The sequence below is a fragment of the Falco cherrug genome, chromosome 6 (genome assembly GCF_023634085.1).
Source record: "Falco cherrug isolate bFalChe1 chromosome 6, bFalChe1.pri, whole genome shotgun sequence".
NCBI lineage: Eukaryota > Metazoa > Chordata > Aves > Falconiformes > Falconidae > Falco > Falco cherrug.
In genome coordinates, this window is record NC_073702.1 from 72476157 (window position 1) to 72502249 (window position 26093).

General features: G+C 45.9%; 1 protein-coding gene across 2 annotated transcripts in view; it reads left to right on the forward strand.

Annotated features, from left to right (window-relative positions):
• The window catches only part of ELP3 (elongator acetyltransferase complex subunit 3), a 94173-nt gene that overhangs the window by 60878 nt on the left and 7202 nt on the right, over positions 1-26093 (forward strand). The window contains exons 12-15 of one of the 2 annotated variants that reach the window (XM_055713516.1): positions 1585-1650; positions 7399-7626; positions 10445-10526; positions 11016-11068. In XM_055713516.1, the coding sequence (XP_055569491.1) occupies positions 1585-1650; positions 7399-7626; positions 10445-10526; positions 11016-11068 (429 nt within the window). The remainder of the gene's footprint in view (positions 1-1584; positions 1651-7398; positions 7627-10444; positions 10527-11015; positions 11069-26093) is intronic. The other variant, XM_055713517.1, reaches the window with a different exon arrangement.

Consider the following 26093-nt stretch of genomic DNA (forward strand, 5'->3'; position numbering starts at 1 on the left):
TTGCAGGCTCAATAAGTAAAGATCAGCCAGCTCACCAGCTCTGGCTGTTCTGGCATCCATCTGTAGGGAATGGCTTGGCAAGGAGTGCGTTTGAGGCGTAGGGATCGGTCATGCCAGCACTGCAACTTGTGCCTGTGGTGGCTGGAAAGAAATTATTCTGGAGGAGCCTTGTTGGAGGGACCAGGTGATGGCCTTTGTGATTTCCAGCCACTGAGTGCAACTGGAGATACGCTCCTGGGACACAGAATTTCAAAGCATCATCCCAGGATACGTTGTCCTTCCCCGGTTCTGGGGTTCTTAATGATATTTCTCTGCCTTTTACTATGCTGTTTGTGTGGCTGGGAACTTGTAAAGGAGAGAAGAGTTCGTCTGCTCTAGAATCCTGCTATGACAGTGAATCACTGTTTTGCTGTAGCCCGCTCTAAAAACCAAACACAAACCGCCACTTTTCTTCTATATTGATAATGGAATTTAAAAGCATTCAGAGGAGGACAGGGCACGAGATGTGCGTGTTCTGCGCGCTCTGAGTTGCTGTGTGAACCGAATTTTCACAGTTCTTCCCCTAAAAGGCTGGCTTTGGGAAGGCGATGGGCAGGTAGGTGGGGTTGCTGGTTTAGAGCGATTTTAGCCCATCGGTGGAGGTGATCTTCCTTCCCTCCAAGTACAGCAGTGCTAGTGGAATGAAATGAGCCGTTGCAATTCATCTCTTTGGGGTAAAATTATTGGGACTGCACCTCACTGACAAAAGTTGGGTTAAGCTTAGTATTGGACATTCCTAAGAAACCCCTAAGAAGTAAATGCAGTCGTCTCCTGCAGCAGGAGTGCTTATGCTAATCACCACTGTTTGCTTGGGTGAATGGTGCCAAACTACTCAACTCCACTGCCTTTGCTGAGAAGCACAGGTTTATGCAAGCTATAACCCACCGCTCAAGCACTGAGCTTGGAGCCTCACCTCCTCCTCTGTCTGGCTTCTGAGGGAGGGAAGACTTCTTCTGGCTGTCATTGCTTTCTCCAGCCTTGGTCCCCAGCCTCAGGGATGCCCTGTGGATGCCAGGTCAGCATTAGCTTTACTTTCTCATATGTGGGTAGGACTTCTGCAATGGTTCGCATTTAAAAGCAAGAAAAGGGTTGCTCAGATTAAAAAACTGGCTGTTTAGGGACTCTCTGATGCCTTGGCATAGATTTTGCCAACGTTAGACCTTCCCAATGTAGGGTAAAAATGGATTATGCCAGGGCTGGGGTTTTTTTCTCTGTTACTTTTTCATGTGTGTTGACTTCACCTCCGGACCCTGCTGTTTGTGAATCAAAGGGTACGTTTCCTCATGAGCCATAATGGTTGCTTAGTGAATTGATTTTTGCCAGCATGTCTTTCCATTTAGCACTAAGACCTCTTTCTGAGGTATATTAGGGATGGATCGGTGAGCATTTTTATTTTGAAGTCTATCCATTTGAAATGCATCCGTGCAACTTCATGCTATTTCAGTTTGGTTTTGAACCCAATAGGTGGCTGGAAGTCTGTGTGTTTCAGAGCTTAATGTTTTTCTCCTATGTAATTCTTGTTTTTTCCTCCCTTTCTTTTCCTAGTGTCGTGATGTAAGGACAAGAGAGGTTGGAATTCAAGAAATTCACCATAAAGTGAGACCATATCAGGTAAGAATTGTCTATTTTTTTCTAGGAGCTTGTTTCAGACACAATTTGTTCTATCTGTTTGGTGTGGAGGCGTTAGGACCCATTTGTAGCACGTCCAATCCTACGGTCTGCCTTTGTAGCTGGATACAATTTTCCATTTATTTTTGCAGCAGCTTTTGATGTCTTTTGTTTTAGCACAGTCACATGTTGAAATTTATGACCACCATGTTTAATAAACTCACTACAGCCAGCAGTTACTTGGTATTTGCACTGCTATAACAAAATAACTTCCTTCCCTTTTCCCCCTCCTCATTACAAATTTGGATTTAGAAAATACCCAGAACACCGTCTGTGCATGCTGAACAGGAATGCATGTTTAGCAAGATGAGTTTACAGCTTTTTTTTGTGACTGTGCATGTTTATGTAGGCAAACAGTACATGTATAAATACACTTCTGCACATGTATGCATATATTTATATGTGAATAGATCCATTTAGCATATGACACATATGTTGTATTTTTCCTTCTTAAAAATACTAAAATAGTCCACAAAAAGATTGCTATGCTTATTTTATGGAAAGGAGAATGTTCACTGCTGGACTTCAAGCATCCCATTTAGGAAACTAATCCTCCAGCTCACTGTAGTCACAAGGAGGCATCAATCCTTCCAGAAGGTGGTCAGGACGTTGATGTCACCCAAGGAGATGAGCTTTCTAAGATCACGTAGGGTCTTATCCATCTTACTCTACGTGTATGCTGTGGCTAATAAATCATACCCTGGAAGTGTTCCCCTCCTGTCCCTTTGGTGACATTAAGGAGGGACTGACATGGTTCTGGAGTTTGTCTGTCATTTATTGCATTTGCTTTCAAACAAGAGTTATTTGTGCCAGACAGAAGATAACTGCCACCCCCAGGTAAAAGCTGAATCAAAATGATGCTTCATACCTCTTTCCTCTTCCATGCAATGGGCACACTCCAACTTTCTAAATGTGAGCTGCTACACTGGGGTTCAGCTTTCCATGTGTCAGCACGGAGAAGGATTCCTGACAGAGCTCCTCTCACTTGTGCTTTGGAAACTCCACTTCAAAGAAGCTCTGAGTTTGGTGCTGGAAGTTAAGTAAAACAAGTATTCTCGTAGTTTAGCATCTGAAAGATGTTCTCACTTTGCAACTGAGAGATTACCAGGAGCCATATTCTGTTTTTCTCCTGCCATTATGTGATTTCAGATGGAGGGCAATACTTCCCATCATGCATAACAGAAATCCAGTAGATATAACATCTATATATGTGTAAGATCCCAAATAAATTACCTTATTCGTACCAGATTTCTGCAAGAACTGAGGCTGTACGGACTTGTTCGTACGTAGGCCTTTGTGCTCTGCTCCCGTAGTCTATAATCTTTGGACGTCTCACGAAATATCTTCCGAATATGTCTGTTGTCAGCAGTGCTAATCTAATTTAAATTGTAGATTTCTGGAGCAGTTAGCAAATAGCTTATCACAGGGTTTTCAAAGCAACGTTGTATTGAAAATTCCCTTTGTTGAACTCATCTGTCTGAGTGGCAGGAGGATGTCATTATGTAGTGTTAGCAAAATTTATCATGACAGCAAGCAAGAGAAATATTCTGCAGATTGTATGATTTTTCATGCGCTTTAGACTAATGACAAGGTATGATGTTTTTCTTGGCTTCATCAGTAAACAATGCATCCCCTTGATAAGAGAGGCTATCATGTCAGATCTAAAATGAATTAATCACTTGCTGTAATTAGTCATACTGCATGCGACTTTTTTCTATTAAAGGATCAGTAGGCTGTATGTTTTTTTATAATGGCGATGGCATGTCTGCTTTTAAGTTTTTTGGTTTCATTTTTTTAAAAAAAAATATCAATTTGAAGTAGATTACCTGCCCATAGCTGGTTATTTACAGAGCTGTCTCTAAGCTGCCTTTTCAATTAGTGGCATTTCTTCACAGCAGCGGAAGGTATTTGCATGCTATCAGGATGGTTAAGGCTGCATAGTGCTACGTAATAGCCTCAAAAATGTTCCAGTGAATTGTTGCTGTAAAGAGACACTGGATTGACAGTTTTTGAAAGGCGAGGAGCAATGACAGCTCTGTTAAGGATATGAACCTACATTAGTGTAAAAACAGAAAGTCTTAAGACATAGAAGCTGCTGTTCCTGCGAAGTGGGGGGTTTGGTGTCAAGATAATGATCTCAATGTAGAGCCTTAGCAGGAATGGAGCAGATTTTTAAGCTGGGAGTAACCGTTTTCAGTTAAGAGTGTAATCTGCAACTGAGTTTTCTCTTTGTTTGTCAAAGTAAGTTTAAAACAGGCTGTGCCAGACATTTAATAGGATTGCATACGGAAATGGTGATCCACCCTGGTGAGGGTTACTCTTACCCAGCAGGCAGGATGGTCTATGGACCAGGGACTGACACTGAGGACTGCAGCATGCTGCTGCACATGGCTGTGCACCAACCAACCAGGAGGTCATTCAGGATGGCTTTTACCACATTTATACCAGTATCCCAGAAGGAAAAGGCTTTGTATGTCTCACAAGTCCCTGAAGAGCCTTTGAGAGGATTTATGTATCCTAGGACCCTCTGTGCTGAGAACAAAAAAATCCCAATCCAGTAGGGAGGGGCTTTTCTCAGCAGATCAGCTTATCTGGTATGTGCTTATGATGTTATAAAAATGCACACAATATAAAGCCTCCTGGTGAAGGTTCTTGCTTCATCTCTGTCTACAAGTGGCTTTTGGACTGGATGTGGGCATAACATGGCATCTAGTCCCTGCTGGAGGACAAGCACTGAAACATGTTTCCTACTTGTTTTGTTTTATCCTTGGGAGAAACCAGGAGTTCTCCAATCTTGCCGTTTCAAACTCTTAGTACAGCGGCATTTAATAATAATTTCTGCTTTTTTTTTTGATATATTAGCAGTAAGCTTTAACCTAACTGCTTTTCCACATATAAAACTAACTGCAGAATCTGGATATTTTAAAAATACCATGCTCTTTTATTTTCCTGCCCATTTCCATTTTACTAGTAGCGTTTCGTACCTAACAGTCTATCTGGATCAGTGTCAGCCATCCTGACGCACAAGCTGGAGTGGAGTTTGTGCTCTTGGAGAACTTGGCACATCAGCAGACATCTGCTTGGGCACTTACCCCATGAGCTGTACATCAGTGTTGCAATGAGCCTTGCTTCTGTAGTCACTAAGGGATTTAATTGTGAGCTGTGTTCACCCAGGCTTTGTCATGGAGTAGAGCAGGCAGGCGACAGAATCCCTTACGGCTTTGCTGTAAACAAATCTTTAATTCATAGATTTCTGGGTATTAGAGGATTTGCAGAAAAAATACTGAGGTCCTTTGCTTTAGTCTTTATCGTGGTACTGGCATGCTTTATAGTACTCTTTATAGTAGTGCTACTTTATAGTAGTGCTACTTTATAGTAGTATAGTGCCAAGTGTACATGTCTTCTAAATCCCTCCAGGGACGGTGCCTCCCCCCGTCCCTGGGCAGCCTGTCCCAGTGCTGGACACCCTTTCGGGGAAGAAATGTTTCCCAGTCTCCAACCTAAACCTGCCCTGGTGCAACCTGAGGCCGTTCCCCCTTGTCCTGTCGCTTGTGACCTGGGAGCAGAGACCGACCCCCCTGGCTGCAGCCCCCTCCCAGGCAGCTGTAGGGAGCGATCGGGTCCCCCCCGAGCCCCCTCCTCTCCAGGCTGACCCCCCAGCCCCCCCATCAGACTGGTGCCCCAGCCCCTGCCCCAGCCCCCTGCCCGGCTCTGGACACGCTCCGGCCCCCCAAGCTCTGTCTGGGGGTGAGGGGCCAGAATGGACCCCAGGGCTCGAGGGGCGGCCGCACCGGTGCCCAGCGCAGGGGGACGGTCCCTGCCCCGGCCCTGCTGGCCACGCCATCGCTGACACCAGCCAGGGTGCCGCTGGCCTCCTTGGCCACCTGGGCATCCCTGTGTATAGGGTTCAATCTACTGTACTGTCAGGATGTAAATGTTAGAAACACTGGTGCAGTGCTGGTGCCCAGGGCACCCACTGACACTTGCCAGTCACATTTGAGTTCCTAAAGTCTGTCAAAACGATGGCAGGTGTACCTGTGTGATGGTGCTAGTTCAGATCAGGGGTGTGCTTTTGAAACAAATCCTCTGATTGTTCCCTGCTTTGAAAGCATCAGGAAGCGCAGAAACCCAATTCTGTTCAGATTAATTCAGAAAGCACCTTCCAGGAGCGCACCTAATGCATGCTGGCTGTAATGGGTTCCTAGCTGGTGGGGTACCCAGTCTGTACTGAAACACACACCCGACACACCCCCCAACACATACTGTGTTGTCATCAGGCTCTCAGCATTGCAAACTATTGCTGCCACGTGATTTGGGAAATAATTTTGGCCTGTTTAGCAGCTGGTTGTTACAGGTGGGTAAGGGAATCCTGATGGCAAAGATGGGCAGCTATTTCAGCTGTACCTTATCAGTTCAAAGTGCAAATAGAGTGACTCACTATGTCACCAAAGATGTGGCATTATCATCATTAGCTACAGGTTACATCAGATCAGCTCAGTGCTAACTCTGCTACGTACGCAGCTGTATATATACATACGTATACAAACACAGCTACCGGTATGTGAGAGTTGATCAGGCCTCACGTTGCCGTAAAGGTGTCTGATCTTGGGTGCTGGGGCTGCTCCTTGATGGTGGTAGGTTGGAGCTGCCTGAAAAAGAAGGGGTTTTTTTTTTCCTTCTTTCTGCTCTCGTATCCACCAGTTACTCTTCATAACTTCTAGGTCATCTGCAGAAGTAATTTCTTCTACCCAGGCATGGTCTTTTATTGCATTTTCCACAGTCAGTCAACTCTCGCTTCACCTTTCCCTTCTACTTGTTGTGACCCTCAGAGCTGCCTTTGTCTAGACCGTTATCAAAAATTGGATTTGAGACAAGTAATACCTTGGTATTGGTCAGTTCTCAGGGTCCTTGTCTGGAAGGTTTTGGTGTCCTCACTACTATCTGAATAAGTAAGAGAACACTTCCTGCAGATCCTGCAAAGCGCACGTAATGCAGGGCTCACTCAGCCCCAGCTCTTGCAGGTGCCCTGTTGTTCCTCCACACAGTTTGCTCATGTAGGCAGATCCTGTGCAGTGCTGGAAAGAACTAATTGGTAATTAGTAAAGAAGTTGACTGCTGCTTAGAAGAACCATGTTCTGTAGACACCTCAAAGCAGCAGAGACCTGGACCTAAATGCAGGTTTAGCGAAGGCAGATGCAAAGCTACTCATCCTGCGTTAGCAAGTTTTTAACTCGAGCTGAATTGCAATTAGAGCAGGTCCCTTCGTTAGAGGCAAGAGTTGCTGCCCCCATGGATTTTGCAGTGATTACGGAGCTCGAGTAACTCAAGAAACTTAGGTTTTAGGTTTCTGGCTTACAAAGAGGTAACATGTGGATTACCAGCCGTTCTTGAAAGCTTGCACATAGGGATAGAAAACTAGTTCTGTCCCATTGGCAAATAGATTTCTTTAAAGTAGTCACATGTTTTATCTTTAATGTGACTGCAGTAGCAGCAGTTCTTATCCAGTGCTGCTAAAATCCATCTAGAATTAAATTGGCCTTTAAGAAAGCACTTCGTGTTTTCTCTGAATCATAATAGTTTATGGATCCATTAAATTGGTTCTGGTCTGTTCAACATGTTGCTTAAACGTTTTTAAAGAAATACTCCTTTTCTCTTTCCCTCATTGTTTTGTCATCGCTTCTCTTTGACCAGATTGAATTAGTTAGAAGAGATTATGTGGCTAATGGTGGCTGGGAGACCTTCCTGTCCTATGAAGATCCAGACCAGGATATTCTCGTTGGCCTTCTACGACTGCGGAAGTGTTCAGAGGAGTCGTTCAGACCTGAGCTGAAGGGAGGCGTTTCCATCGTCCGGGAATTGCACGTGTATGGGAGCGTGGTCCCTGTGAGCAGTCGGGATCCTTCAAAATTTCAGCACCAGGTACTCTAAGCCATCTTTTATTTCTCATCTCTGTCTTTCTTGCACTCTCCTCAATATAATTGGGGAAGAATTTTATTTTTACTATCAGAGATTCATTCAGTTGACTCAAATTATAGTCCACTGCAATAGAAACAGGTAAATTTGAGCCTCTTCTTGCATTTGCCCAGCTGAAGTCATGCTGCTTCTAGTTCTTGCTAGCGTGATCATGTTTAGGCAATTGCAACTGCTCTGAGATTAAAAAAAAAAAAAAAAGTATGGCTGAGTGCTATCAGTGTTGCTCCATGCCTGTACAGTATGAGCTTGTGTGTGCTGCTGCTAATTTGACTTGCAAGTACTAAGCATCTTCGGTACTGAGGTATCTTCCCTTTGATAGCCTGTGTGGTACATCACACGTGACTGCAAACTGAGTGAAAACAAAACAAAGGGGATACATCCATCATGTCTTTTTATTTCCTTCTAAAATTGATCTTGTTTGATAGCTGAATTTCAGTTCGGAAATAATTACATATGGGAACGGGAGATTTTTATTTGGTGTTACCCAGTTTTCTTTCAAAGGCACATGTATTGAGTACATTCTTCCTGCCGAAACAGAAGAAAACGTTACAAAAGCATGTAGTGATGGCACACGGGGGAATGGCTTTACATGAGAGAGGGGAGATGGAGATGAGAGATGAGGCAGAAATTCTTCCCTGTGAGGGCGGCGAGGCGCTGGCCCAGGCTGCCCAGAGCAGCTGTGGGTGCCCCATCCCTGGCAGTGCTCAAGGCCAGGCTGGACGGGGCTGGGGGCAGCCTGGGCTGGGGGGAGGGGTCCCTGCCTGTGGTGGGGGGTGGGACTGGGTGGTCTTTAAGGTCCCTTCCCACCCCAAACCATTCTGTGGTTCTAAATCCAGCTTTGGTTCTGAGATGTTTATTGGTTTAAGTGATTTGGTGAGACTCCTGAGTAAAGTCTCTTAGTTGGGTCAGACTTTTTTTGCTTCAGGCACACCTGTGAGACCATTTCGTATATATCTTAAAACATGTGAATTGTGGAGTGGAAGGCTGTGTTTCTAATTCCCTGCAGCGACTCATGTGAAAATCACACATTTTCTTTCTGCTGCATGTAACATGCTGTGGCTTGTGGTGAGCAAAAATGTGAATTAAATTTTGCCCTGGTAGGTTTTGAACCTTTAGACTGAGCTTTTAAAAAGCAATCGGTTTGTCCTCTTTGCCAGAAGTGCTCAGGGCTGATGTTTTAAATTAAATTCCTTGTATTTATTAATCTTTCCCTGAGTATTTGCATTAAGATGCAGTTTTATGAGGAGATGATGGTGATGTGTGACCATAAGGTGGTGGGGGGTGGTGTGGCGGGGAGAGGAGTGGATATTCCCATTATAAAATAGTTAACACTTAAAAGTTCAGGAAGAAAAAAAAAGTGGTCATCTGAAGTATTTGAAAACAAATTAAAAAAAAACACCAAACCACCCGAAACCAAAACCAAACAACAACAAAAAAGAGAGAAAATCAATTGCAAGTAGCCAACTACAAACATTCAAATAGGCTGCAAATTGAAATTTCATGGCATATGATGCGCTCATGTTCATTCCGAACAGTGTTCAAGAGGTTAATCAGAAAGTGTTCTCCACAGTGGCGGGGGCAATTTCTGATTAGAAGGACATTTTAGAATGGAGATTTCTGTGTGTTATTTAAAAATGCCTGTAAGTGTTAAACGTTTCTTAGAATTAAATCACATCTGCTTCAGTGTCGCCACAGCCCCATTCTGTACATCTTGTCGGGAAAACAGATGAACAAAGAGCCGAGTATAATTCCTGCATCCTAATGCTGGGAGTGAATTAATCCAATCAATTATTCCCACATATATAGGACAAAGAAGTTGTTAAATAGAGTGGAAAGGCTATTCCCTTATTTTGAAGAATTATTGTGATTCCAATAGCAATCCTGCTGGGCAGGGTTTCCAAATGTAAATAGAGACGTGGATCCAGTCCAGCATATTTACATGTTATTCTGCAGTTCTTTTGGATTTGGCACCTCATGCGGGGCGAGCGGTGCAGGGCGAGAGCCTAGCCTGGGTCTGTGCGGGTCACGCAGCAGCTCGACACAGCCGTTGTGGGGAGCCCCGACGAGCCTCGTGGGTGCTGCCTGCCTGAATTCTTCATCCTGAAACGAGCACAGCCACAGCACCTGTCTCCTGGAGGGTTTGCAGAGATAAAGATTCCAAGGCGCTAAGGCAAGATGTAGAACAGAAGAGTAAATGGCAGCAGGGCCCGTCTCTGGGTCTGTGCTGTCTGGCCACATCCGTTTCAGCTGGTGTCCCCTGCCGGAATGGGGATCCTTGTGCGACTCGACAGCCTGGGCAATTGCATCTGGCATTTGTACCGTGGCTCCGTTTAATTCCCTAACACAAACCCGGTCTAGGGAGGTCGCCATTAAGGTGGGCGGTTGTTGGTTGGGATCGGTTATCTTGGCAGGTTAGACCCACTCAGTGCCAGGAATCAGGGGGCGCCTACCAAGTTGACTCACCATCAATGGATTCAGTGTCGTTCTGTTCCTGCCGTTGAGGAGCAGTCAGACAGTAGAACTGCCTCTGAAGAATTTCACGATCAGAAGTAAAACCCCGAGAAAGCTCCATTGTAAAGCTTAGTGTTGATGCGCCTCTTCTGAAGCCTTCTCCTGCAATATTCAGCAATATTCCTGATCACAGAATCACTCCTGTGCCAAAAATACGGCTCTTTTGGAACTGTAGTAATGCTTACATTCTGACCTTGCCTATGCTTTCTATTTCTAAACTTACCTTTCCTTCTTCTTCTTTCTCCCATTATAGGGATTTGGTATGTTACTAATGGAGGAGGCAGAAAGAATAGCCAAGGAGGAGCACGGGTCATGGAAAATCGCTGTAATTTCAGGTACCTTTGCTTTATCCTTTATATATAGATTTTTATATATATATATATCTCTTAATCTGAAAATAAACCCAACACCACTGCTGGGAGCATTCATCGTATTAGGTAGGAAATGAGTATCAGCAGATGCTTCTTTGCAGCAGAGTCAAATTCCGTGGTAGCTTTGTCCGGACAATACTGTCCTTGCCTACCCAAGGACACACTGCAGGGAGCCCACCTGCCCTTAGTGCTGAAGAAGACAGACGGCGTGGCCGTGGGTTAACACTGCGATTTCCGACCTGGCTGATTCGGCCCTGTCGCAGGTTGTTATTGTCGAGGGCTGCTCTCCAGGGCTTTTGAGGATAGAAAATTGCCGGCTTCCATTTTAGAGTCTTTCTGCAAGTACCGTCATTAGGGTGGACGGATGTGCTTTTAGGCTACATTAAGCATTATCATGAAGAAGGGAGCTATGTAAGAAAGAGCTGCAGCCCTTTTTCCGCTTTCATTTTCAAGGCGTTGTGACCAAGAAGAGTGGCATCAGTTCATCACGTGTGTGTGAAGTCAAGGTCGGGACTACCTTTGTGTTTTAATTTATCTTATATTAGCAGTTACAGAAGCTCCAGGAGGCTTTTACAGGCACGTAGGTTCTATAACTGGGGAAACTGGCTAAATGCACGGGAGAAACCGTTGTTGGCGTAAGTCTAATGTATGCTGGAGGACTTACACAGAATGGATGTAATAGAGACCTTTTCGAAAAAATAATCATCTGCTGCTGCCCCACCGAAAAGCCCTGAAAAGCAGAAATCACTACTTTGATCCAGGCTGCCAAGTGCTGAAGTGAAGAGCTTCTCTGTGTGTTTCCAGCTGTGTAATGTCACTGGATGTTGAAAAGTCACAGCAGGCTGTCTCGACAAGTACTTGTGACAAGGGCCGGCGCATGAATGAGGACACCATGCAGGCAGTAGCCAGGCGCTTAAAGATAATTCTTTATTCTCTGAATTCCCTATTTCTTGTTGGCTTAAGACATACTCCGGTCCTGTTTCCCCATTGCTGCTGCATGGGTGTCACTTGGAACTGGGAGTTTCCTGCGGTTAAGAAATGTCCATACTGCATCCTTCCTCAGTAAAGAAGAGAGGCAAAAGTGAAACCGGTTTCTTTCAGTTTTGCTAGTAGCATCTGGGCTTGGGTTGTGCAGAGAGAGAATTTTAGCTGTATTTTAGCAAACTGATGTGAAGAATATATTCTTTGCATCAAGATCCAGGGAAAGAAGTCTTGTTTTGCTACATGCACAGTTTGTGGCATCCTACTAAGACCTCATCTGTGCTTTTTATTTTTTTGTCTTGGAATACGGAATGCTGTAGCATCTGCAAAGACCACAGGTTTTCCAGCTGTTTCCTTGGAGATTTGACCACTTGAATTTCAGTTCTCCTGTAGGTTTTATCTGAAATAAAAATGCAGCCAGAAGTTCTTTCTCCCCTTGGAGGATGAACTTGGTTTTGCCGATTTTGGTTTCAAAATAGATTTTTAATCTGGGAACCCACTGCAAGGTTACATCCCCACAACAGACTGCAAAATTTTGAGTGCTTTCTAGAGGGAAGAATATAAGGGAGATCTGCTTTGAAGATGTCTCTCACGGGACTCTTACTCATTAGCACTGCATGTTTTGATGAAGGCTGTGTTGCAGTGTTTTGGTTAACAGTGGCCTTTCTTCAACAGTATTTTCCAGTCTTGCACTTAATGGTTACATCAGTACGAGTCAACTAAATAGTGCTAGAACATGCAAACTGCACCTTCAGGAGATGGTCCCTGGCCCACGCTGGTGCATGCCCTCTGCCAGAGAACTGCGTGGAGCAGTGCTAGTCCGTCAGGCTGAAGCCTTTTCAGGGCTCCTGCTAGTGAGGGAACAGAGTGGATGGTTCAGTTTCTGTGCTCTGACAAGTTTTAGGAAAGTTAGGTCTAAGTAACAAAGTCTCTCTTTGATTTCTTCGAAAGGAAATTTTGAAGGTATTTTTAAGGTAGGACAGCATGAAGAGTTTTTGTTATTGGCTAAAGGTTAGGGCTTATCTCTAAGATAATTTCAAGTTCAGCTCTGGTTAGAAGGTAGCAGCTCTGCTTAGAAATTACCAGCAGTCATCATGGCAGGGGAGTTGGGCTAGATGGTCTTTGAAGATCTCTTCCAACCCAAACCATTCGGTGATTCTGTGATCATCTGCGAGTGTTCCTACCTTGGCTTTGAACAGGGGCATCTCATACTGATGGTTTTAGGACAGCCCATTTTGTAGGGACCCCAAACAGCTGGGTGTCCCCCGGTATCCTGCCGCATGGCAGAGCCTTGCTTTGCCCTGTTGGTCACTGAAGATGTTCCTGTTTCTCCAGATGTGTGAGGCCAGACGCCCATCTCTGGCTCATGCAGCTGGTGGGGGGCCCCGCTCACCCTTAGAGAATGAATATGGGGAGCAAGGTAAGTCTGAAGGGGTCCAGGAGTCTCTGGCTGATTATCTGCCACAGCCTTGGACCGAAGCGTGGCTTGAAGCTGGTTTGGAAATGCATTTAACTGAAGCCAGATTAAGGTAGATTCAGATGAAAGGACGACATCCAAAACAGGCAATACTGTTACAAGTGGTTATGAAAAACAGGAAAAAAAGAAAAAAAACCCACCATATGACTAATCTGCTTTTAGGGGAGTTACATTAGAAGCACCTCTCTCCTGTCCAGCTGATTTACTGCCTGTCCTTATCAAGGTAGTATTCAACATTTCCTGACATCTCAGCCTGTGTCCATTAGAGCCTTATCATTAGAAACCTCTTTCCTCTGTGGCAGAGCATGTTCACTGCCAGAGCCAATTTTCCTTTTGTCCAGACTCCCCTGGAGGACTTCAGGCATAATCTTTTCTCCTCTGCCTCTGCTTGCTCCCTTGCCATGTAAAATCTAGTCAATACTCTTAAATAAACATCATTTCACTTGCCTGCAAATGCAGATGTCCGCTTTGTTAGGTCGGGTGTCATGTCTTGTGCTTGCCTGTTTCATGCTTCAAGGAGGGCTAAACCTCCTTCCCCCTCAGCAGTGAGTCAGTGGCATATTTCAGTGGGAGACGTTCGCATTTTTATATTCTCTGTCAGGCAGTACTGTAAAATCACTTGATACAAACATGTAAATGGGAAACAAGTGAGTAATTCATGATTGCCTCCTGATTAAGATCAGTACGACTATAATAATCAGATTGGGGTGACTGATCCTGACATCTTTCTCCTAACTGTGCTGCAGCAGCCAGGAATCCACAATCACAAGGCTGTGAATAGAAATTAAACTAATACCACCTGTTTTCTGTAGTCTCTGTGAGGGAGAAAATCGTTCATGATAGGCGGTGACTCATCTCCCAGTCTGTTGGTGCTGCTCGAGCACGCTGTCTCATGTGTTTAAGGAAACCGTGCTACTCTTGCTTAGGATGCTGGATGCTAAAAAGCCTTCGCCTTTTGCAGTTAGGGAGAAAACGGAGGGTCAGAACTCTCCAAACTCTGATGCATCAAACCAGTGTTAAACCCACCTGCGGCCAAGAGCACTGAGGGGAGAGAAACTGAGCTGGCATACAAACTGGAGGTAAAGTCTCGGGGCACGTTTGGCAGTACTCTAAAGTATCCTCATTTCCTCGTGTAAACAGCCTTTTGGTCACCCTAGAAGCAATAAATTACTTGAATAATCAGCGTCTCGTAGTTCATATTGGATGTTGATTCATGGGCTGCCTCAGAGGTTGCCAACTGCCAGGCTGCACGCGGGAGACCTTAGGACAAGACTCCCACGTGTTGCGGGGAGGATTGATGGGGTTTGGGAGCACTCCCCGGAGTTTTGCTTCCACTGCTGGTTGGTTATTTTTAGAAATGCCGATCTTACTAGCTATTAATAAGAGAAGAAGTGGCCCAAGATAAGTGGAAATACGGGAATGTTAATGTTAATGAAATGACTCTTTGATGCTTGCTTTAGATTGATGGCCTTTGGAAAAAAAAAAAATTCTATTAGGGGGATTTGGAAGAAGTCAAGGATAAACTCATGCTACCAGACTGGTGCTGTGGAATAGCTACTGTGTGCAACCTTCTCTGGTTCTTAATGAACGTCAGTTGTGAAGGTTTAATAACGTAACAGCTTTGAAAACTGTATTAACTGGGATTTCTGCACAAGCGTGAACAGGAATATCGCTGTCCTTAAGCAAAGACACTTTTGCAAAAGCCAGCATTCTGCAACAGTTCTGGTAGGAAGCTTTTTTCTATATATACCATAAGATCTCTTACAAACAAAGATTTATAATGTGGCCTAACTTCTGCGTAGTACAGACCAGAGACTACCACTGATCTTGTATCTGTGCCAGCTGAGCCTGTTTTGGAGAGTGGGGACCTGCCTTGATTTGTTGAGGCTTTTGTGTGGTCTCCACCAGCAGGAGTTTTCCGTAGAGTGGGCAGAGGAAGAACCGGTAAGACAAACCCTACGCAAAATCCAGGGAGCAGGAGCTGAATGTATGGGGAGACCTCCCTTGTGCTTCTTCCTTCCTCAACAGCCCTTTCCCCCCCCTCAGCTCACACTAGCCCCAAGTTTATAAAACCCAAAGAGCTACAAAAACCCACAAGTTCTGAAATCAGATTGAGTAGGAAGTATTTAGAAATCAGATTAATGATGAAATGAAGGTGATTTCCATCCAAGTGGCTTGTAATACACAGCGGTATAAATAGCGTTGAATCAGAACTGTCAGCAACAGCAGTTTTCAGGGATTTAAAAATAAATCGTGCTTTCTTTCCTGGGAATCTTCCCCCCTGACTGGCACTGTTTTCGCACTGCCCACAAGCGGTAATCCTCCTTTTCAAGGCTGCACCAGGGGTTAAGGGCGTAAAGGTTGTTCTTAGTCAAGACGTGGAGTGTAGAGTTGGTTGAGTTGTGGGTGACACCTTTGTTGTGGTTATAACCCACATGTGATGCACGCGTGCAGTCCAGCTTATTGAGTGCTGCTTTAGCCGAGAATTACTCTGGCTTAAGGCAGGCTTCTGGTGTGCTTTGTTGTGTCTCTGAAGGCTGCTACAGAAGAACCGACACTCCTGCGTGCTTTACCGGTGTCACCCTGCAATCTGGGTAACATTCTGCACCTCATCAGCTACGATTGCTCTGCCCAGAGTGGGGTGAGGACCTCTCCCTGCGTCACAAGTGGAGGTATTCATGAGGCAGCGCGCAGATTTTCCTTTAAAAGCACATCCAAACCAGGACTGCACAAATGAATGCCATCAGTTCCTGTGCTTCTTCAGAGCACATCAGTTAGCACCCCTAGGGAAAAAAAATAAATAAATTCAAGAGTTTCCCAGCAGACTCTTTCCAAAGCATTTTGTTCTGCCTGCGGTTCTTGGAGTAAACAGGTTCAGTGGAACCTGGCTTCTCATCCCAAGTCTCTTTGCTCTTAGGGTTGTTTAATTTCTGGACAGAAAAGGAACAAGATGCGGCAGGATTTAACAGGATTGCCGTTACTTATAAGGACAGTACCTAAAGCCATGGAAGGTTACTTTCAAACAAAGGAAAATCTGAGGTCCCCTGCATCAGGCACCCAGGAGTCATCGCAGGCAATGAACCAGGGAATGATGCACAAAGCAAGCTAGGCTGTACAGCAGCTGCCTCATGGTGTGTCTAGTTAAATATCACTTCATTTGAAGAGGACCAGTGGGAGAACTGCATTTAATCGACTATGGAGTCAATGACAAGCGCACAGGAGTGCGTTCGTAAGGGAAGATGAGCATTTGCAAGCCAGGTTAGGAAGGGCATTTTGGATTGTGGTGGTGCATGGGGATAGTAGGGTACCGGTGGGATGGGAAACTGTGTCAGCCATAGGTACTCTGCTTGCATGTAGTGCGTGACGCTGTGGTTCTGCCTCCAGTGTTGCCACTGTGCAGATTCGCTGCTCTATTTAAAGCTTGGATGCTAGTGGTCCTGGGTGCTTTGGATGCTGGATGCTAAGATTGCAAGGTACCTCCTTCCCCCCAAAGATGCAGTCTTAGATCTGGACATTTGACTAAACCAACCAGAGTTAATTATTCACAATAACAAGGTGGTTTTGTGGCCTGCTTGCAGGATTTCTGTGCAGAGCCAGAAGTGTGCTGCCTGCCTCTTAGCAGGAGGAAGGAGGTGCCCCCCACCACCTAAATCAAAGAGCAAAGTAAAAAAGCGAGTGGCTTGTTTATCATGAAGTCATTGCTCATTTAAGGTAATTTTCTGCATGAGTGGTGCCTTTCTACTCTTCTGATGTGAGTAGTATATTAGTATGCAGGCTTGGGTAGCTGAATGGTAGACCCTGGAGGCATCACTCCATTATTCAGAGCTCTGGGGAGGTCTGATCTGAAATGTCTGTTTTTTCCATTTTCCAGCGTTTGTAATTGCATGTGTGTTTTCTTTGCCTTTTGTTGGTTTTGTGGTGTGGGTTTTGGTGTTTTGTTTTTTTGGTTCATTATTTTTTTGCTTTTAGTTGTACCTGCTTTGAATTTGCATCTTTTTTTTTCCCCTTTAAAACAAGCCCTGCCCCCGCCCCCCCCCCCCGCCCCCCACAAATTGCACTAAAACAGTTGTAAACATGTCACTCCTCTGATGTCCACAAGTGCTGTGGCACAGAAAGTGTAAGGAACCTTGGTGTCTGAGACTAGTGGATGGGCTCGTAAACTTACTGAATTTATAATAGCTTCTTCCTTTCTGGCAATAGCTGATGCTTGAATTTGGTGTTCAGGGGTTTCTCTCCTTTTGGGAGGATGATGCTACTCCAGTCCCTAACGAAGCTTTCCCTTCCACTCCTCTTTTCCCATTCAGTCTATCAAGCTGTATCTTTTTTTTTTCTGCGGGATGGGATTTTTCTTAGCTCTATTTTGAGGCAGCACCTCCCGCTTTGTGTTGGTCCGTAGGTGTTGGCACTTCCAGGGACCCCTTTGGGAGCACGCAGTGACTCAGGCACTACGGATTTTTTTGACAGAACCTGCACAGCATCCAGGGAATCATTTAGGAGAAACACATGAGCTCATTCCCTGCTTTCCTCTCCTGCAGCATAAGTACAACACAGCCCTTGCACCTGTTGTCTCTTAGTCCAACTTGCAGCGTATTTGCTTCAGGCTGCCTCTACCCAAAGAACATGAGTAGGCAGCAGCAGGTCAGATCAGGATGTCTTTTCTGATGGGGCCGATGCTGGGTGGCTGGGGAAAGAAGTAAATACCAAGTGAGCATGCAAACATCACAGCTTCCAGCCGTTTGTTGCCCAAGGACTTCTAGAGTCTGAGAGGGTACCTTTGTATCGGATAGCTCACAACAGATTTTGCTGCCTTGCCAGTCCTCCTGCCTGCAACAGCTGATAAACTGAGCTCTCCATCCCCTTCCATGAGCTTTTTAGGGTTGGTTGCACTGCCTCGCCGTTGGACCTTGAGCCTGGGAGCAGTAATTGCCTGGTCTAGATGAAGGTGAATAAAGGACAGTCCTCTGTTAAAACCTTTCCTGTTGTCTCCTTGAGGGTTCCTATTGCCCTTGTTTTGACTTCGCTGCTTGACATCCCATAATTAGCCCCTTCTGACCCTAATCCCATAGCATGTACTTCACACTTTCTTTAAAACAGCACCAGTGACGAGTATGTGAAATGTAACATAAACCAAATTCTCAAGTATTAGATGTCCTGAGTCCTCCCCCTCCTCAGTGACAGAAGCATAAAGCTCCTGACTGGATGCGCTTAAACAAATGCATACCGTGTGGGTCCTCTGTCTTTCCTCTAAGCAGCGACTTAATTGTTCTTATGTCAGCCGCTGATTTTGGTGGTTACCTTTGGCAGTAACAGTGACTGGAGGGATTCGAGTCAGTGCTTTACAATTACTTGAAGCATCTGAGCAATAAAATTACAAGACTGATACCTTTCTCTTTGAAAGTACAGTAGTTCCACATGATTCTGACAAAGCACGTGGCAGAAATGCTTCCCTACCTCCTTTTAAAATAATCTTTTTGAGCTTCTGTGATGTTTATGCAGGTCCAGCTTGGGGAAAGTTCCCATCCTGAGTATTTCTAGTCTTTTAACGCGTGCATCATCTATGATAGCTATTATTACAGCGATTTGGGAAGTCTGGGGAGAAGCTGTAATCAGCAGGTCTACAGAGACGGAAGGGTACAAGTGAAGATAGCGGCACAGAGTGACAGCAGCAGGCATGTGTTCAAGGTCACTCACGAGGACTTAGTGTCCCTGAAGTGCCCAGCACCACTGGCCAAAGCCCAGGTGCTCATCCAGGGAGGGAGAAAGCATCACAGCCCAGAGCTGAGCCCACAAAGGGATCGACTCTGCTGCTGCTGTCATTCCTGGCTGGGCTTCTTGGCCTTCATGCCCCTACCTTGAAGGCTTGGAGCACAACTGGCTGATACCTGAACAGCTCTGACCAGCCCATGCCGACACGCAGCTTAGCAATAACCGAGTGTGAGACATCCGTGCGTCAGAGCTGGCCTGTGCCCGGGCAGCCTGGCTTTACGCTGCACTCCTGGCTCTGAGTACGGCCCGGGCTGTTACGCTTTGCTAGCTCCTTGCCAAGTCCTTCATCTCCTGCTCCTCTTTGTGAGAAGTGTTGGGACTGGGCCAAACTGACATCCTGGCCTAGACTAAAATATCTTGCTTTGCCTCTGTGTGTAACGCTGTTGTTCTTGTTGAGGTTTTTTTTTTTTGTTGGAAGGGTACATCTCCTCCTGTCTCAGGGATAGCTGCTGGCTTTACACATGGATTTTCAATAGGACCATCACTGAACCCTCGTTGTGCTGTCCACCACTGCCTCTGTGTGCCCTTCACACGTCTTCAGTGTGTGAAAGCCAGTTGCCTCTAAACTTGACACTGCTGGCACGTGCAGAGCACAGGTAGATGCCTTCAGCTTCACTTTCTATAGGCACAGCAGAGGCTGGTGGTGTCAGTACCAGCGGCATTTAACAGTGACAGTACATGGCTTCTTTATTTTACATTTGTAACCTGAGTTTCTTGCCTGAAGTTAAGATGGAGCTACTGCTGAGTATTCCCTTTATTCCTAGCAGAGGAATTGAAGGTGTCCAGCTATTGAGTAGCTGTGTCTTTCACTGTCTACCAAGCCTAAATCAGCTACCAAAAGGAGAGGGACAACCGTTATGCTGCTGTGTTATCCATAAAGGGTTGGCATCTTACCGATTGTCCTTGACGAGCGCGATGGTTGTAGCAAGTGAGCTGCCTCCTTGGTTTACTGAATCTGAAAGCTGAGATGCTTTGGGTGAGGCTGCCGGCTACTCCAAGGGCAAGGATCAGGAATGCACAGACCATTTATGCGCTGTAAGACTGCAAATTACTTTTAAAACACGAAAAGCTAGCTCTATAAATACAGTGCTCTCGCACGGAAGAGCTTTTTCGGCTGCAGTATCTGCTGTGACGTCTGTCAGCGTTATCTGTTTATGCTGGCACCAGAAAAGCAGACTAGCTTGGCTTGTACCAACAGGATTGTCTCCTTATCTCTGTACAGAAGACGCCTGTTCAGGGAGGTGGAGGATGAGATTGAATTCCCCTGTCGAAGGTGCTTGCCCTGCTCAGACTGAATGCACTGAGGTCCATTAACAAGCACCCTTTCCTTTCCCCTTTAAAGTGCAGGTATTGTGTCACCAGTGCCTACGCCAGCTCCAGTAGCCTCTAAACGAGCCTCATAGGTGATTTACTCCCGAGACTGGAGAAGTGTCTGGAACCACAGCCAAACCCGCACCAGCACGCCCCGTCTTCTGAAGCGGCAGTTTAATGTCTCCCTGCAGCGATTTCGCTGTAGCCCCGCTCCATCCCAGTGACGTAGCAGCCTTATCACGGCAGTGTGGAGGTCTGGCACTGCTGCCGTTCCCTGCTATAAGCTAATTACTATGCGGCAAGATGATCAGTTTTTCCCCAGACCAGGCTTCTATTTGTGTTCTGTCAAGTAGAAAATTAACATGGACACAGGCCAGGGATGTTTCACGCCTGAGTGCGCGGAGGCTGGAGGTGGGGATGGGAAGGCAGGATGGATTTCTGAATGGTAGGCGTGGAGGATCAGGTGATGTCAAGCGGCGCCGGCCCGCTTCATTAGCTGGATCATCAGAGAAGTTGAGTAGCTGGGGGAGAAAAATTGCCCATAGCATGCACGGTCCTCATTAACCGCCCGTCTCGGTGCGCTTTGTTCAGAACTCAGCTGAACACTATTTCTGTAGAGCAGATAAGGGGTGTTGTCTGCAAAATTTGGAAGTGAGAGGCTAGCTATTATTAACCTGTATTCACTGTATTAATTCATTGCTTGCCACATTGGAGCCTTTTCAGGGCCTCCTTGCACTGCAGAGATGCACGTGAATTGATGTTCAAGTGACCCTCTCTGCTTGCATTGCTCCTGGGTCCAGAGGAACACACCAACTTGTAGGAGCTCGGTCAGCAACTTGCAAATGGGACAATAAAGCAAGCACATGCAAAAACCAGAAGAGATCATAAAGGATTTTTCCCTGCCTGGTCATTCTCACTTCTTTCAAATCAGTACCATTATTTTATGGTGTTTGGATGCTTTTTATTTAAAATATGTGCGGTATATAACCTTCAGGTGGAGTGGCCTAAACTGCTGAGTGTGCCTGTTGCTTACAGGAGCATGCCGCGGGGATTCCTGCCAGGCGTTCGGGGTCTTCCTGCTCATTTCTCACACGGCTTTTACTCACCAGAAGTCGTTAACATCTGATGGAGCAATCTGCACTATGAAACTGCAGATCTCCAGGAACCTTTCCATTTGTTCTTCAGTACGGAGATCTCTTTCTTGTTCTGATGAGTAGGAAGGGAAGTTCAGAAGAAAAGGCGGGCTTCTGACCCCTGCCTTCCTACCCTGGATAGGGACTGAAGCAAACTCCTGAAGCTGTGTGCTGAGTTTTTACCATGAGGGTAAAATGAAACACTGGCCCAGGCTGCCCAGAGCAGCTGTGGGTGCCCCATCCCTGGCAATGCTCAAGGCCAGGCTGGACGGGGCTGGGGGCAGCCTGGGCTGGGGGGAGGGGTCCCTGCCTGTGGCGGGGGGGTGGGACTAGATGACCTTTGAAGGTCCCTTCCCACCCAAATCGTTCAGTGATGGAGCTGATGCATGGGGATGCTGCTGATTTAATGACCAGTAGGCTCGCTCTCGAGATTGCTGAGTGTTTCTTCATTGGCATTTAAAATCTCATAGCCCATAGGAAAGAAAATCGATTGTGAACGCTCACATGCTTGGTGAGTCATCCTAAATCCCTGGTCTCTCGGTAACACCTTACCAGCTGGGTTGGGTATTTCAGCAACCAGCTCTGGAAGAAGCCTCAAGACATTACGTCGCCTGTAGATCTAAAAATCTCACAAACACTCAACTTGACATATCTGGAGCAGAGCAGCACACACATCTCACTCTCCCTGTCTCTCTAAATGCCCGGTGGCCATACCAACGGCAGCACTTTGTTGAAGTGTAAGAGAAGGTATGGTATTAGCTCTTAAATATTTAATTCTGCTTAGTTTGGATTCGGAAGCCCTATCAGCTGTGGCTTCATCTGTCACAGTTAAAGGAGGTGATGGTGTGGTGGCTTTCTCTCTCCTGACAGTGGATGCTCTCAGTGCAGCTGGGTTTGGGCAGGCCTGTGTAGTCATTAATGAAATATTGCTTCTGTAATAAAGAGATCAATGAGATGTAATCTCACCATCTGGAAGCTCTGGGATGGGTCGTACCTGCAGACTTGCCATTTAAAAATTGCTTCTAGTCAGGGCATCTCCTGCATGCTAGGAGGCACCCCAAAAGTTAAATGAATCACTTCTTGAATGCTACCTCTCGTTTCATTGTTTTTATTTAAAAACAAAAAACAAACAAACAAACAAAAAAAGAAAAACCCAGTTACTGGTTACAGTCTTGGGTTTGAGATTTGGCCTTAAGAATGATTCAGAAAATCCCTGAGCAACCCATTTGTTAATATGATAAAGCTTTTGCTCTGGTTTGCCTTGTAGCTCGGCACCTTCATGAACACACAAATTCTGCAGCGTGACGGGATAGGAGGAGATGTGGTATATCTGCTCTGTTTCAACAGAACTTCGTAAGCAGTTCACTAAATCATGCTATCGAGGTACTATAATCCTTACAACCAAAATACCTTTCCAGGGCAGGGCTGGTGCATCCGTACCCCACAAAGCGCTCGGGCATACCAGGCTGCCAACCTGCGATGTCATTCCAGGAATGTGCCTCGTTAAATTGCATTTGGTGCTTCTGGGGTTTGGCAAACCTACCCCGGCACAATGGGTGAACTGGCCTGCGGCACTGGTGTCCCCCACCATCCCTTGGGATTGTCAGTGCGCCGGTGTCGCTGCTCTGTTACGGAAGGATTTGTCACAGCTCACGTTAACCTTTACAGCTGAGGTGGTTCCTCTGCAGGAATTGCTGGGGCTGCCTCTGCAGCCGGGGCAGGAGGAGGTGAGGCTGAACCAGGCATGTGCATAGGGACCCCGTTTGCTGGGTTGGAGATCTCTGTTGGAAAGGACTGAAGGTAAGGGAGGGCATGCTGCCTTTCATGTGAGAGATGCAAAAGATGAAGAAAAAGTTTTTCAAATTGTCCAGGTGCTCGACCATACCAAGCCATTCTAGATTTAAATTGAGTTAAATCTGTAGTGAACAGAGAATAAGTTGTAAAGGTCTCCTGTGCTGGTTTTTGTAGTGTGGTTTCTTCCTTCATTTTTATTTTTCAAGCCCAAGTGCTGACCATGAGGTGGAGGAAGGATCAGCTCGATCAGAAAGGGACTGCATCTCCTTGCGTTTGCATCAAATCCGGAGTGGATTTAAATGGAGCAGGTTATTGGATTTGCATGGGAGGCTGGGGGGAGATGCTAGGGATATTCAGGGCTTTCTGCTTTGGGTCACAGCTTCAAAAATAACCCAGTCTCGAATCTGAAAGGCCATCTGTTTTGCAGCAGTGAAATGAGTTGTTGAGCTGATGAAGGGAGACCCAGGCTTCAAAACTCTTTTTTATCACAGACTGACTTTGTGATTTCAGACAAATTACCCAGCTGCCTGGGATCTTGGCTCTTCTTCTAGGATGTGGTGATGACAGTACCTCCCTGCTAGACAGGGGTGGTGTGAAAATAGTGATTTAAAATCTCTGGGAAGCAATCGGGGCAGGAAGAAAGCACAACTTGCATTTAACAGAAAAAATTAGAGACTTTCAGGTGTAGATTTCTCTTCTAGGTCCAACACACAGCAACGCCTGGACTAAACACAGGTTAGGCACCGTTGCTGTTGGTGGGTTTGATTCTGCTAATCATTGAGCCCTTACTCAACAGAAAGGATTATGAAACACTTCACACACAGCGATATTAACAATCATGTAAGTACATAAAGATACGTCTAAATCGGAACTCTAGCTGTGACGCTAATTAGCTCTTTGTGGTTGCTGCAGCAGGAGCAGGTCATGAAATAGCGAACTCTCCCATCCCTGAATTTAGTCCCTCCAGAGACTGTTGAAACACATGGGGAGAATGCTTCAGACCCCAGTGCTGCAATGTGCTTGCGGGTGAAAAAAAAAAAAACAACCCAGAAAGCATTTCCAGTGCTCCATCAGTCATCTTAAAAAAAAAAAATATTTAAAAATAATCTTACTCCTATTTTCCGTTCGCATTGCCTGGATTATGTTTTCTGATGACTGCCAGACTTCCAGTAGTTCTCAGTAATTCTCAACAGAATCTGTTGTTTTAAAAGAAAAGTGAACAAGTCTGTGTTTTCTCTCTATGTAAATTTGAAAATTGAGAGCATCATATTCGTAAGATACTGTAACATTTCCAAAATTCCCTGCTTCTAATTTTCAGAGGCTTTTTATCTCCCAGTATCTTTAGAAACTTTCAGGAAATGAGTTGCCAGTTATCTAACCTTTTAAAAAAAAAAATAAAACTTTGCTGCAGGGATAGTTCCTTTGGTTTCTTAAATTAATAACTTTTTTCTGATTGCTCCTACGTGCTCAGGGTTTCTCAGCGGCGTTAAGAATGTTGGCTTTTCTGTTTCCTCGGTGCTGATAAGGTGTTTTGGTTATCTCAGATCCTTTGCCTTTCCCCCATTGTTACCATTCTCTGCGGTTGGTTGGTAGCGATTCACATGAAACAGCCTTGTGTTTTCCCTGAAGATAAAATCCAGCATTGTGAAAAGTGTAAATGCCAAAGCAAACTCGTTGGAGGTCACGGATGGATCTGCTGTGCATTCTTAACTCATGCATCAGTTTGGAAATGTGGCGTGTGGTTTTTCAGCCAGCGCCTAGTACACAATAGGCGAGCAAACTGTTCTTTTGTCTTATTTTCCTATGGCTCATATGGATTTGAAACCCTAGTTTTGACCCTTCCTCATATAAACGTGTTGTACTAAGGTGAAGAGCAGGGGCTGGCTCCGAAGCACGCCCTGGACACTTGCCTGAGTGGCTGCCAAGTGCCCGTAGGTGCCAGCTTTGCTTTGAAGTCCCGCGTGGAGTCAAGGCTTTGGGTAGCAGTGGGTTTCACAAGCAACACGTTTGTTTGACAGCTAGCAAAGTGCCTTCTTGGACTTGGTGGAGATCAAAGCAAGGAGTATAAGGAAAAACCAGAAACTTCTCTTAGTAGCCTGAGTCTCCACCAAGACCCATAGTGAAAAGAGGGTGGTTTGCTCGCTTGCTGCCGCCGTCAGGCTCCAAGTCAGCTGACCCCAGGTCGTGAGAGACTGAAATGGGAGCTTTGTGATCTCTGAACGATCTCGGAGTCCTCCTAATGCTTTGGCAGCCTCAGTCCGATCACTGGAGAGGCACTCGGAGGCCAAGGGGATTCTCTCAGAGCTCCTGTTTTCTGCCTTCACTTTTCTAGCTCCCTTGAAAAAGCAGATGTTGGTAGCCCATCCCTTGGCAGCAGTGGCTTCCAGGGCTCCTGCCCGGCTCTGTGCCATACTGTGTTTTACCGCTGTCCGTGGAGGTGACTGCAGAAGCATTTGTTGCTTCCTTCTCTGTGCCTTTTCAGACCCACAAAAATGATATTCCAGCTGTGGCAGAGCCTGCCCCTCACAGAGCATCGCCGGCAGTCACAGCGGGAACGGCCTTTCTGATACCAAGAGAAGCAGCTGTGGCCATCCCAGATCCCGGCGGCTGACTTGAGACTCACCGCCCGTTCTGGGTGAAATCCACAGCGCTTTGGTAAACAGAACATCACCCTTTCCTGTCCTGTTGCCTGCACGGGTCCTTTCCTCAGCACCCTTGAAGGACGGTCCTACTTGCCAGAGATCCTGCAGATGAGCTGGGTGTCCACAGTGAGCTCTCCCTTCCTCAGGCGAAGCACCCAGCCAAGTAGTTAACTCCCAACAAAACATGGAAGAGGCTTTGCGACCACCGGAATTGCAGCTGGCTCATTAATGGATTAAGGCAGTTGGGGAAGTTCAGCTGGCTCAGGTTGCTGCCTTGCACACAGGGCCCTGCTCACTGCTTCTGAGAAACATTTTGAGGGGGAAGGAAGCTGTGAGACACGATACGCGTTGACTGCGCATCTTCAGAAAAGATTTTAGTCGTTGCCAAAAAATGGGGAGGCCTGTGTAGAGATAAGTCTCTTGTGTG